The sequence below is a fragment of the Aspergillus wentii genome (genome assembly GCF_001890725.1).
Source record: "Aspergillus wentii DTO 134E9 unplaced genomic scaffold ASPWEscaffold_9, whole genome shotgun sequence".
Classification (NCBI taxonomy): Eukaryota; Fungi; Ascomycota; class Eurotiomycetes; order Eurotiales; family Aspergillaceae; genus Aspergillus; species Aspergillus wentii.
This window is the reverse complement of record NW_024467840.1, coordinates 944,796-957,326: the sequence shown is the minus strand read 5'-3', so window position 1 is coordinate 957,326 and position 12,531 is coordinate 944,796. Positions and strand designations below refer to the sequence as shown.

The following is a 12,531-nucleotide window of genomic DNA, read 5'->3' as shown; positions in this document are numbered from 1 at the left end:
GCTCATTTCGGGGGCTGGCTGAGATGGACGTTGCATGCCAGTCTGGACATCGCCCAGCCTTGTCGCGACGCTGTGTACCTTTCGCCATTGTGATTACTTTCGGTTATTATATGTATTATGTTGAGATCGAGCGGACACATTAGCAATGGGCAGATGGATGTATGTTTCCCTCCCCACGCTAGGACAATTTGCACATGACGTACGATTTGGGAGGTTGGTTATACAGGACATCATGGATTGGGAGACTGGTTTTCTTTTCTTGATTTCTATTACTATTGCTTGTTTATTATCCTTAATTCCCCGAGCATTTGGGGCTGGTCGTCTACATAAATTTATGCCTACTGACCCTTGTTGAAAAGCTGAGGGGAAGATATATGCTATCATCGCTGGCCCCTATCAAGGTGTTGGTACTTGAGAATGTCCGAGTGGATAATTACTGGTTGGCAACTGCTTGGATAATTGCATCGACATACTGTTCTTTTTCTCGACACTGTTAATGCTCACGAATATATATTCTGACAATGAATTCTTACTCTTTAGTACGGCTTGGATTCATTCCAGGGCGATCACATGATACCAGCCGACCCAAACCGGCTTTATCCTTCGACCAACCTCGAAATCTTCACTCAACATAAATTGCCCATTTTTATCAAGTTGACAGCTTCTGGGGAAATTTATGAAACCTCCTTTATCAAATACTACCGATGTGGCTGTCCAAAGCACCGTTTTCGGAATATAGACTCCCACATGCGGCAAGTCATGACAGACACCTCAGGGATTGCTAACTAGATGCGGCATGACGTGAAGAAATCAAAGAAAAAGATGAATACCTCAGGAATTCCAGTATTGGACACCGGGCCATCCCCATTTTTCAACCGTCAATGCCGACGCGCGTTGCGTGAAATCAATCTGCGAGTCAAGCGCATTGATCTGACCCCCTGCGATCCTGGGCCTCTGTGCCTGGATGTAGCCAACAATGATCATGATCAGATCTAGGAAGCTCCATACATTTTCTCTGGGCTTAACTGTCGTCCTTGGCTTTTGGTTCTTGTCTCGAGTACATGAGTTTAGTGCGGTGCAGTGGAACGAGAGATATCTTACGGATGTCCATGATGCGATATACCCAATGTCTGATTCTGATAACGCAGATGAGAACCATGATGGTGCTGCGGTGAAATACTATGGGGGTGATTCTTCTATTGGCGATTCAGGGAAAGGCTCGGTTCATGGTGCTGGGGTGGATGCTGATCAGAAGGAATCTCAAGCGCAGCCGTCTCCGATACCTGATGCACCTGTGTTAGTGGACTATGGAGCTGAGAAGGATGCCGATAGGGAGATTGTTCCGACCTCGTCATCACTGTCGCCATCGCAATCGCAATCGCCCTCAGCAAAACTTGAAATGACGAACGAGATGGTTGGGAAATACGTGCGCTCGATTATGGATTATCATGACAACACAACGCTCTCGCGACTCGCATGCCCGGCTCATATTGGAAGACGGTACGACCATCTTCGGGAGGACCCCAGCTACGGTGCCAGTTCGAGAATCAAATACTTCTTTGCCTTGGATCTGTACCAATCAGCGGCCATCCTTCCCCGATTGATGGGAAGTATAGTCGAAGTAATTCGATTCCTGGGGCCAGAACGCTGCGCCGTGTCAGTGATTGAGGGCCGCTCCGAGGATGGAACATATGAGATTCTAGCCGCCTTGAAGAAAGAGGTCGAATCGTTAGGCTCACGGTTTTACCTCGACAGGAGTTCCATCAATCCCAAGAGCGACGGCGTGAATCGAATAGCAGCATTGGCAGAACTGCGAAATATGGCACTAGCACCTTTGACCCCAGCCCATCGGGATTCCGGTCTATACTTACCAGACGCGATCATCATCTTCGTGAATGACATTTCGCTCTGTGCGGAGGATATCCTGGAACTAGTACATCAGCATGTCACACAGTCGGCGCATATGACCTGTGCCTTCGACTGGCTCTACGCCGGCACCCTATTCTACGATGTATGGGTATCCCGCACCCTCGTTGGCAACCTCTTCTTTGAAATCCCTCAAGACGGATCGTGGGACTACCGGGATACGCTTTTCTTCGACGACCCAGACAGTAAGCGGCGATACGACGCCTTCCAACCGGTGCAGGTGTATGCGTGTTGGGGCGGGATGATCACCATCGACGCCGGTCCGTTCGCCACAGGATCCTTGAAGTTCCGGGCCTCAGACGAAGACGAGTGCTACATGGGGGAACCAACATTGCTCGCCAAAGACTTATGGCGACAAGGTTTAGGCAAGATTATGGCCGTGCCCGCGGTGAACGTTGCGTATTCAGACGAGGAGGCCACCGGCACGAAAACTAATCGTGGATATGTTGGTGATCGCGTTGATCTCATGTCTATTGATCAGGAAGAGCGGTATAAATGGCAAGATGAACCACCGGGCTTGGTGAAGTGTCTGCCAAGTTTCAATCGGCCGTCATGGGTTAAACCTGTCTGATTGATTCTTCTGGGATGTTTTAGTCTTTTTTTATTATTTTTTTTTTTTTAGTTGTTTTGATATACAAATACTTGAAGTAGCAAGGAGTCATTAGGGCAAATCCAATCCAAAGATCTTCGTCAGTAAACAACTCTTCAGCCCAAAACGAGGCAAAAAAGGGAACAGCGACAGGGATATAAATAATCGCAACTCGGACCTAGCCGTTGCCTTCGCCAGGAGTAACGTAGTTCCCATACTATGTAGATACTAACTACCATATCCTCGGTCACCATTGCTATTTCGAGTAGTTCTTCATACTCCAGACCGCATGCATGCAATGCAAGACCTGGGATGGGGATGCAATATGCATCAAAACGCGGAGACCTCCGTATACAGTATGTAGCACTGCAAGTCTGCATGTATAGTATACACAGACCTCCAATTTCCCCGGCTGAAGATACAGCCAAGCGTAACTAGGCTTTCACTCATGTATGTGATATGTAAGTTATCTGTTGATCACTGGCAAATGCCTCACCTCTCTGACTGCAGATACCAAACAACAAATGTAGCTACCTAAAGTGTACATGAACGGACTGTGGCTGTGGATGGCGGCACCAATCAGGGATATACGAAGCGCTAAGATAGATATACCGGAAATATGCCGGTAGAATAAAAGACCCTCTCTGTCACAATGCGGGTAAACGGTTCCGGGTGGCGATTTTACGGATAATTTACCATATTTTATTGTCATTTTATTATTTAGGCATATATGACAGGATACTAAGCTGGAAGAGCAATTGTCCATGTGTTATGCGATCGGGCTGTGATTGGTATGGGCGGTTGGCGGCGGTTGTTTTGCCAGCGGAGGACTGAAGGCCGCAAAAATCATTATCCCTCTTAGAGACGCCGGTGTGAGTGCGGGATTACTTGCTGTTCAGCCGTTAAGAGGTCTGGGTGGGTCGACCGAGTACAGTTGACTGTAGATGGAGTGAGTACATGCTTTGCTCAATACAAGCATTCAGGAGGTGCTAGAGTCCGTAGTCGGCGGTTACATGGAACAAAGCATGTTGGAATTGATAGAGTTTTGTGGTAATTAGTATCAAAAAAAAAAAAAAAAAAAAAAAAAAAACCTCCAACTCCAACTCCAACGCGACAATCCGCGAAAGCCCTAATCGCAGTGGAGTCGATTTTGTATGTGCGACAGCATGTCCGTGCTGTGTCCCTGCATGGCAATTGGACAATCATTGGTACGACGCCAGCCCACATGGCGCGATTGTTTTTTTTTTTTTTTCTTTTTTCCTTGATCTTGATAGAAAAAGATAGGAGAGAGGCTAAACGCGGGAAGAATTTTCTCTTTCATCCTATTATCGGGCATGTATCACGCTATCTGGATTCCCGTATCAGGTATCAAGATCAGGATCAAGATGCGGAACCGGGTACGAGTTTCCACGAGCAAATCCTAAGATGGTTTTGTTTTGGTTTTCTTCAAAAGTACTCGGTATATCCGGGTTAGATTAGGTTGGATGATACCTGCCACGGAGGTCGGGCTGTCTCACGACTGCCGAAGGGCGAGGTTTAAATTGGCCAGGATTATTTTGGCAGAAGGGATTCATTGGTGAAACAAGGTTGCATGGATGCAATGACTTGCGTCTTGTGTGTAGTAAGCTTTTCTGTGATATGTAGTGGTGGTGGTCTAGACAGTGTCAATGAGTTCATTGTTCTTCTGACAGACTGACAGTCAGTCATCTCCGCAATCATATAGACGTCAGTTGAATCGAGTCCACATGGTCATGGATTATTATGGGTTATGGGTGTCGAGACTCGAGGACAGTCATATGTTATATCACAGTATGGGTAATGGCATGGATATCGAGGCCACGCACGAACCGTATCGGAGGCCCACATTAAAGACTTTGCTGGCTCGGATGATGCGATGTTAGCACTGCACATCACCGAGCCCTGTTTCTGGAATCCTTGACTCACTCACCGACTCCAATCGTCAAAGAGGAAGGTCGGAAAATTTTGCATGATCTGCGAGGTCAGGGTTCCAAGCCAAGTCAGCTCCAGATGGGAGGGGACCTTGGAATTGAATCTGAGAAAAGCCCTGAAATAGTAGCACTCCGAGTGGACCGCCCAGAGAATGGATTGGATTTAATTCTGCTGACTGCTGCCTCTGACTGTCCCTCCTTTGTTTGTTGCTCCAATTCAAGGTGATATCATGGTTTGCGTCAAGACGGTTGTTATCTCCCGTTGTTCTAGACGGTCCGTCTGAAAATTGGGCCGTATTCCGCGCAGCCGTCATGGTTACATGAGGCTATGAGGCTTTGGCACAGTGGCCATTTTTTTGCCAACAAACCTGTATACTATTTCCGACTCTCGGACAAAGCAACCGTCTTAGTAGTCAGTGTGTGTAAACTGGTGTAAACTGGGTGACAGGAGTCGGATCGCGTTCGGGATGCGGTGCCGGTGCGGTTTTGCCCGATTCACATGTTGCGACCCCGAAAGCGCCCGGCTTTGTTGGTCGCTACGGCTTCACCGTCGGGTTCTCCAGAAGGTCAAGATGGCTAAGATAACTTGGCTAGAAAGGAGTCAGCCTGCCCTGTAGGTAACTTAGTTGTCAGAGTGACAGAAAAAAAAGACACGGTCTGGGCTGGTCTGTGTGTGTGACTGAGGTGAGTCGGTCTGGTGTTTCGGGGATTATGGTCAAATCAGTGTGCCCAACTGTTGCTAGCCGCAGTTTGCGTTGGAATATCACAGCTGTTGCCCTGGGATAATTCCAAAACACCTCCCAGCCTTGCAGAGAAGTGGAGTGCCAGTCGGACAGTGTTCCTGGTAGATTGACAGGATGGTTACTGGATAGGGTGTACGCACTTTGGCTGCTATCCCATGAGCGTTGCATGTTTCATAGTTATACCAGGTGCTCAAGCCTCAGAAAGCTCACGGACTCGTCACCTCGTGTGATTGTCGCTGTGTGATGATGAACATGAACCTCAATAGATATGTAAATCCGATCATCATAGGATCGCCATCTGACAGGGAATTCGTAATCGAGTGGACCTGTCCATCTGAGCTGAAGACTGGTACAGGGAGTCTCCGACCTCATCGACCTGGGGTATGCAACCATAACAAGTAGAATACTGAACAGTCAGAAATGTATTATCTGACGGACTCCGTACCTGACGATTATCCGTTGATCATGGAGAATTGTCGGATTAGCTTCACCCTGTCTTAGATGATGAGCAGTTTCGAATGGACGCGTGTTGAATGAGGGTGGTATTGCAGACGAGCATCATGCCATCCCATGCTATCCCATCCCCTCTGATTATCAAGAATATCAACTGATCCCCCTGCATATCCTATGATCTTCTCCAGATGGGATGGCAATATCAAACAAAGTGGAGAGCGGACACCCTTGTTGTACAACACACCCTGCATCGTGCAACCAGAAAAGGCCTCAATATAGGGCATCTTCAGTCAGGTAGGCTGTGGATAGCTTCATCAGGACAGTCTAGAGGCATCCATTATGAGCTCGATAGAGAAATCGGAGAATATCATGCGGAATGCTGATCCCGAGGTAGAATGATCGCAGCACTCGTGATGCACAACCAAACAACAAACAACCAATTTGTACTATCATTATCGTTATTATAATTATTATTATTGTTTGCATTACGACTCTATATTCAATATCAAGTAATAATACCGCCTCATACCGCGTATTGATCCGCTTCGCTGGGGATTTTTCGGTATGTTTCTGACGTAACGTATCCCGGCTTACCGTTTTGGCACGGCTTTGATCTGCTTCGTCTTTCATTCTTTAACCTCGTCTGTCGCTCTTCTTTCTTCCTTTCTTTCTTTCTTCCTTCCTCTTTCTTTATCATTCTCCCAATCTTTCTTTTAATATCTCATCATCCATGAGACCAAAACTCCACCAACGCCACTTCCATCCCATTCGTCCCTCCTATCGTTATCATCCTCATCGCATCTGCTTCACCGGCTGACTCAACGCCTGATCCATATCGCATCATCTCCGGCCCTAGGGCCCATTATTATTTCTATTCCAGACCCGCCTTGCCACTCCTATCCCAAAAAATCTCCATTACTCCATTACGCGCCAGAGCCCAAAGGAAAAAATAATAATAATAATTTAAAAAAAAAAAAAATCCTGCCGGAAACGGCTGCTATCCCCCCACTAGGAAATTCAGTGGGACCCGTTGTCGACCCAGCCTGCAAATCTGGACAGTGACCGGCAGATCAGTGGCAGGGCTCCATCGCTTGCGCAAAAAAATCCCGTTCTTGTTATCACTCTCTGTGTCATATTTTTCCCTTTTTCTATTTCGTGTTTCCCCTCGATCGTTTCCTTCCTGCTCTTTCAATCTCTCTCACTCCATATCCCATTCTCTCATCGCATTCCAACCCCTCCCTTTCGCATTCCTTCTGGCAGCTGCGCAGTTCGCAGCGGTTGGCCACAACGTCATGGCTCTCAGTTTCTTTAGTGGCGGAGGTAGTGCGAGTCACGCCAAGTACTTCGATATCCGGTGAGTTGGTCCCCTGCACCTGCATCTGTATCTGCCCACTAACATGCGTGTTCGTTGTTTAGTTTGGACGAGGATTATATCGTATTTCGTGGAAGCGAGCATGAAGCCTCCAGTGCTCATCTCAGCGGAAAGCTTCTGCTCTGTCTTTCTGAACCCCTCTCAATGAAGCATATTCGATTGCATCTCACTGGCATCTCCCGCGTCTGGTGAGTCTTCCCCCCTGTCGGAATCATGGTTCCAACCAATCCTACGATAGCGCCCATCGCTGACGACTACCCTGCAGCTGGCAACTCCCCTCCACTTCCTCGGGCGGTGGTCGAAAATCATGGAGGGAACGTGTGTTTTATGAGAAGACCTGGAAATTCAGAGATGCGGGCAAGGGCAAAACGGAAATCCTGCGTGCGGGTAATTACGAATATCCTTTCGAGGTCATCCTTGAGGGCTCCATGCCCGAAAGTGTCGAGGGTCTGAACGAGACTTATGTCACCTACCGATTTAAAGCCGAGATCGGTCGAAAGTACGCCAAAGACATCATCGTCAGGAGGCCTCTGCGCATTATTCGCACCTTGGACTCTAGCGCCCTGGAACTTTCACATGCAATGGTAAGCGATGCGGCTGAGACACTTGCAGATTGGTGCTGACTTTTCCCGCCTTACAGTCGGTGGAGAATGTTTGGCCAAACAAGATTGAGTACTCGATCAGTACCCCGACCAAGGCCGTTATTTTTGGAACTTCGATCCGCATCGACTTTCGATTGATTCCCCTGCTCAAGGGTCTCCGAATCGGCCAGATTATCTCGCAGCTGATTGAAAGCCATGACCTCACTCTCAACCCCGAAGACCCTGACTCGATCCGCAATACCTACAAAAATACAAGGACGGTTATGACCGACGAACATGAATTGGATGAAGATAACAGCATGGAAATTATCGATGAATCGGTAGAGGGGTACCAATTTTCTCGCCATTTGGACCTGCCGAAAACTTTGACTCGCTGCCTGCAAGATACAGACACCAAGGGAATCAAAGTTAGGCACAAGCTCAAGTTCCGTGTGCAACTTCACAACCCTGACGGCCACATTAGCGAGGTAAATAATCCGGAGATCATCGCCCCGACCTCTACTTATTGACGAAATACTGACTTATTGCTGCAGCTGCGGGCCACTCTTCCTGTTTCGATTTTCATTTCTCCTACGCTTGCGATCGACGATAACAACAATCTTGTCGATCAGACCCCCCAGTCCGCCCAGCGAGCAGTCAACGACCTTTCACAGACAGCTCCCCCCTTATATGGCGAGCACCAGTTCGATCAACTGTACAGCCAGCTCGATCCCAACGGCTACCGAACGCCGGGCCCTGGAAGTGGCGGCGTCACTCCATTTGGTGCACTTAGCCGTAACATTTCTTCGGAGAATTTGGCCTCTATGAATGCTTTGACGAATACAGATATTTCCGCCTCTGCTTTGCATAGCCGTCTATCAAACCTCCACAACAACCGGTTCAGCTCGACCCACCCTTCACCCTCCGAGAATGAACACGATTCCGACGCAAATCGTCGACTGGGCGTTCCGGGCGACTACTTTGGCCCTTCATCGGGTTCCCATAGCCCTGCGAGCCCAGAGCTTTCTCGAAGGCCCTCCGATGAAGTTGATCATGAACAGGTCCACTCTGGAATGGCCACCCCGTTCTACCCGTCGTACGCAGAGGCCGAAACCCTCAGTCGTGTTCCGAGTTACTCGACAGCGGTTCGTACGACGGTGCGACCGTGCGATAGTGAACTACCTGACTATCAGGCTGTGATGGCTGGGGATGTTGTCATGCCTCAACCCCCACAGTCGCCTCAGCGAGCTCATATTCGGAGCAGCGGTCGTGGAAGCACCACACCACTGTATTCTCCTATGGAGGTGCTTCATCTCCCCAACCTATTTCATCGTGGGGGCAGTCACACTGACGAAGACGAGCGCAGACTCCGCCTAGTACAAGCCCGCGCCCGAGGTTAGTCTCCTTCGCTTAGGAGCCTTGATTGTCGGTTTCCTTCGCATCGTCTTCGACTTCTGGTCAACCACGAACGCAAATCCCACGATATTTGCCTCTCACCTCTATCGTACAATGCATCCGTCCGGGCACGACTTGAACGGTATACCGAGATCTAATAATTTGCATGCCTTCTCGCACACGCTACCTTGAGTCTTGGCTCGAATGTCAGCATTCTTCGGTATCCGGCGCTGGACGTTGGACACCATCATTCGAAAGGAGAAGAAAACCCTCTAATCATTCTTCTCTTCTTTTCGGAAAAGAAAAAAAAAAAAAAAGCGCTCTGCTATCTTGTATCTATTTAAAGCGGAGCCGTGGGCTGTCCCAGTCTGTCCATGACTTTTTTTTTTGTTTTTGTTTCTTATTTTCATTCTGCCGATACAGGGAGGCAGACACTTTTCACTGGCGTTTTACACCAACAATAGACGGATACTCAGGATTATATGGAGTCGGAATTTTTTAATGGATTATGGGAATGATACGAGCAAGCTGAACCCAACTGGGCAGCATGAGTTACGCACATGTATTCTGCATTGAATTGAAAATGATCATAGCTGTTTCTTTCAGCTTCTGTACTATTATAGATTTAGCATTTAGACTGATTCCAAGCCACTTTTCTCAACCTGGATTTCTTGATTCATGATCGAAAGTCAATCGACAGTTTAATTTGATGAAGCATGACATCTGTGGCGGGGATGATTCCTTGGAAGTTGGAGTAAGTGGGCTGTGGCGGTGTTCTCTGCTTGCGGGTCCCGCGGCATGAGTCTGGGCTCTAAGGAGTAGTGGTGATCAATTATAATGCAAATACATAGTAGTAGATTATGATGAATTGCATCTGAAGATTAGAAGACAGATTTCAGGATCTGTGGATTTGTTAAGTATGAATGGTGAAAGGAGAGGCAATAGTACCTGATAGTGTTCTGTTAGTTGGACTGGGATGATGCCGTCACCAGCAAGTGATACAGACAATCACCAACCAAACACAGCCTATAGAACAATTAAACAAATCAACCCCGTAAACATATCCGCGGTCCCCTGGTTAGAAAACACAATCCCATAGATCTCAATACAACCCCATCACATGGTTCTGGCTGGATCCAAGAAAACGAGAAAGAAAAAACGTGAGACAATGAGGGGTAAGCGGGCGGTGACCTCATCGTCTTTGTTCGGCCGATCATTGCCCCCTTTCGCGTTCAACCCTTTTTAAACTTGCCAACAGAGAACAACTCGTTCTTGTCGGCCCAATTCCTGCCCTGAGCTAGAGTGGCTATATCTATTCCATTCTCTTTGATCTCATTCTCTTCTCTTTCATCAGATTATCTATCAACTTTGCCTTTTTGAATCTGTGAGTAAAATATATTCCACCCCACCTCTCAGGCCCAGATCAAGTCTTAGCAATTTAGCTAACCAACTGCGTCCTGAACTAGCGACAAGTCCAAGACCGGCGGTGGCGTTGTGTGGCCTCCACAGCACTATTGCAACTTCCGGGGTGCCGGACTCGATTCTCAGACGACGATCTTTCTTTCAATCTTTCCTTTCCCTTCCACGAGATTGCTTCCCAATTTAAGGGCCTCGATCACCTTCGTCCAGCATATTGCGGCCACACTTTGAACGCATTTCTCTCGTCAATCCGATCCGAATTCGATCAAGATGTCGGCTACCAGCAGTCCCGTAGAGCCTAAGCTCCCCACTCGCTCGTCGACGGTGACCAGTTCCTTGACGGCTGCGACTCGTCGGCATTCGAATAGTGAGGACGAGGCTATTCCCGACTCTGATAGCAATGAGGTGTGTTTTGTTTTTCCGGTGAAATAAACCAGAGGGGAGCATTCAGGCTAATGGTGTTGGTGCAGACTACCAATCTCCTTCTTGAGCGTCTCCGCGCTTGGAAGCATATGTGTGGATACTTGGAGGATTATGTTAGTGTGACTGCCAAGGTGCAAAAGTCGCAGTCGAAGGATTATGAGAAGGTTCTCAAGGTGGGTTTTATATCATGTGGGATCGTGAGAGCTCAAGCTGATAATGGTGGGTAGACTGTGAGTGACCCGTTGAAGGAAGGTCACCATTTCTCTCAGAGCGTAGGTGGTGTTTCTGGGATGTTTGAGAATATTCGGTCGAATACTCAGGTATGGTTCTTACATGCTTCATTGTGGCGTCTGCTAAGATGATCTAGGGAATGGTGAACATGTACCTTGATACCGAGAAGAACTTGAAGGGCTCTCTACTTCCCACCCTCGAGCGTCTTCACAAGGAAATCAAGAACAAGTCCAAGGAGCTGCAAGCTGGAGCTTCCAAGGGTGCCAAGGCTGTTGAGAAGGCCCGCGGTGTTACTCAGAAGCACATTGAGCTCCTGGCCCAGCAAACTGCCTCGTTCGACGCAGCTGCAGGAAACAAGATCGAACAATCACACGACCCCTACATCTTGCGCCGGGGTGTCAACCACCGCCTGAACAAGCAGGTCATCGAGGAGAACAACAACCGCCAGGATATTCTTGCTGTGCAGAACAACTTTCAGCAATTTGAGAGCCATGTGCTGCAGACCGTGCAGGGTGCCCTGGACCAGTTCTTCCAGTTCATGGGCGGCCAGGCAGACCGCCAGCGTGCCATGTACGCGGACATCTTGGGATCTGCCCAGAAGATTCCTCCCGACTTTGAATGGGTTAACTTTATCACGAGAAACGACAATGTTCTCGTGAACCCAGACGACCCGCCCAGATCTCTGGCCAACATCAACTTCCCCAACCAGGATCACCGTGCTACCACACCACTGATTGAGGGATCATTGGAGCGTAAATCCCGCGCTATGCTCAAGGGTTACAGCTCCAGCTACTATGTCGTCACCCCTGCCCGTTACCTGCACGAGTTCAAGGACGACGATGACTTCCGCCGCGACCCTGCCCCAGAGCTCTCGCTTTACCTCCCCGACTGTGTCATTGGCGCCCTTGACGGCGTCAAGCTCAGTGTTAAGGGCAAGGATGTTTCGGGTAGCAAGGTCGGCAATGCCTTCCACACCACCACCGAACTGAACTTCAAGGCGCACACCGCAAACGATGCTGAGAAATGGTGGAATGTTATCAAGGACGCAACCCGTGGTCCACCATTGCAGAGAGTGCAGACAGGTGCTACCACAGGCAGTCAGCCCGCAAGCCCTGCAGTTGCCAGTCCCGCTGCCGCCAGTCCTGCCGCTGCTGCTTCCGCTGAGCCACCAGCATATAACGAGAAGGAAAAGGAAGCTGAAGCACAGGGTGAGCAACAGGCCGAGAAGACCGAGAAGGCCGAAAAGGCGGAAACTCCTTCGGAAACCGTGCAGAGCCCGACATCTCCGGCCATTAGCCGCACCGCCAGCACTGCTACGGGACACTTCCACACATCTCCCGGCGGATCTGCGACAGGCAATGAGAAAGCATAAGTATTCTGTGAGCATGATTTATATTCTATCATGAGTTCAACTTTAGCCTCGCTCGTTTCTTATACTGAGCATTCATCT

The 12,531-nt window shown here is 48.7% G+C and overlaps 3 protein-coding genes across 3 annotated transcripts; all 3 read left to right on the top strand.

Moving 5' to 3' along the window:
- Window positions 1-1,438: 1,438 nt before the first annotated feature.
- On the top strand, window positions 1,439-2,497 carry ASPWEDRAFT_121345 (glycosyltransferase family 69 protein; the record flags this gene model as incomplete). Its single annotated transcript, XM_040829071.1, has 1 exon — window positions 1,439-2,497. The coding sequence occupies one exon, from the start codon at window positions 1,439-1,441 to the stop codon at window positions 2,495-2,497; it is 1,059 nt and encodes a 352-aa protein (XP_040684128.1).
- A 4,433-nt stretch (window positions 2,498-6,930) lies between these two features.
- On the top strand, window positions 6,931-9,467 carry ASPWEDRAFT_46034 (arrestin family protein). Its single transcript, XM_040836682.1, has 5 exons — window positions 6,931-7,014; window positions 7,077-7,220; window positions 7,298-7,616; window positions 7,673-8,101; window positions 8,168-9,467. Exons 1-5 carry the CDS (start codon window positions 6,953-6,955, stop codon window positions 9,011-9,013), a joined length of 1,800 nt encoding a protein of 599 aa, XP_040684127.1. The 5' UTR covers window positions 6,931-6,952; the 3' UTR covers window positions 9,014-9,467.
- Window positions 9,468-10,697: 1,230 nt separating this feature from the next.
- On the top strand, window positions 10,698-12,453 carry ASPWEDRAFT_121367 (PH domain protein; the record flags this gene model as incomplete). Its single annotated transcript, XM_040829072.1, has 4 exons — window positions 10,698-10,832; window positions 10,898-11,023; window positions 11,078-11,170; window positions 11,218-12,453. The coding sequence occupies 4 exons, from the start codon at window positions 10,698-10,700 to the stop codon at window positions 12,451-12,453; spliced, it is 1,590 nt and encodes a 529-aa protein (XP_040684126.1).
- Window positions 12,454-12,531: the final 78 nt, after the last annotated feature.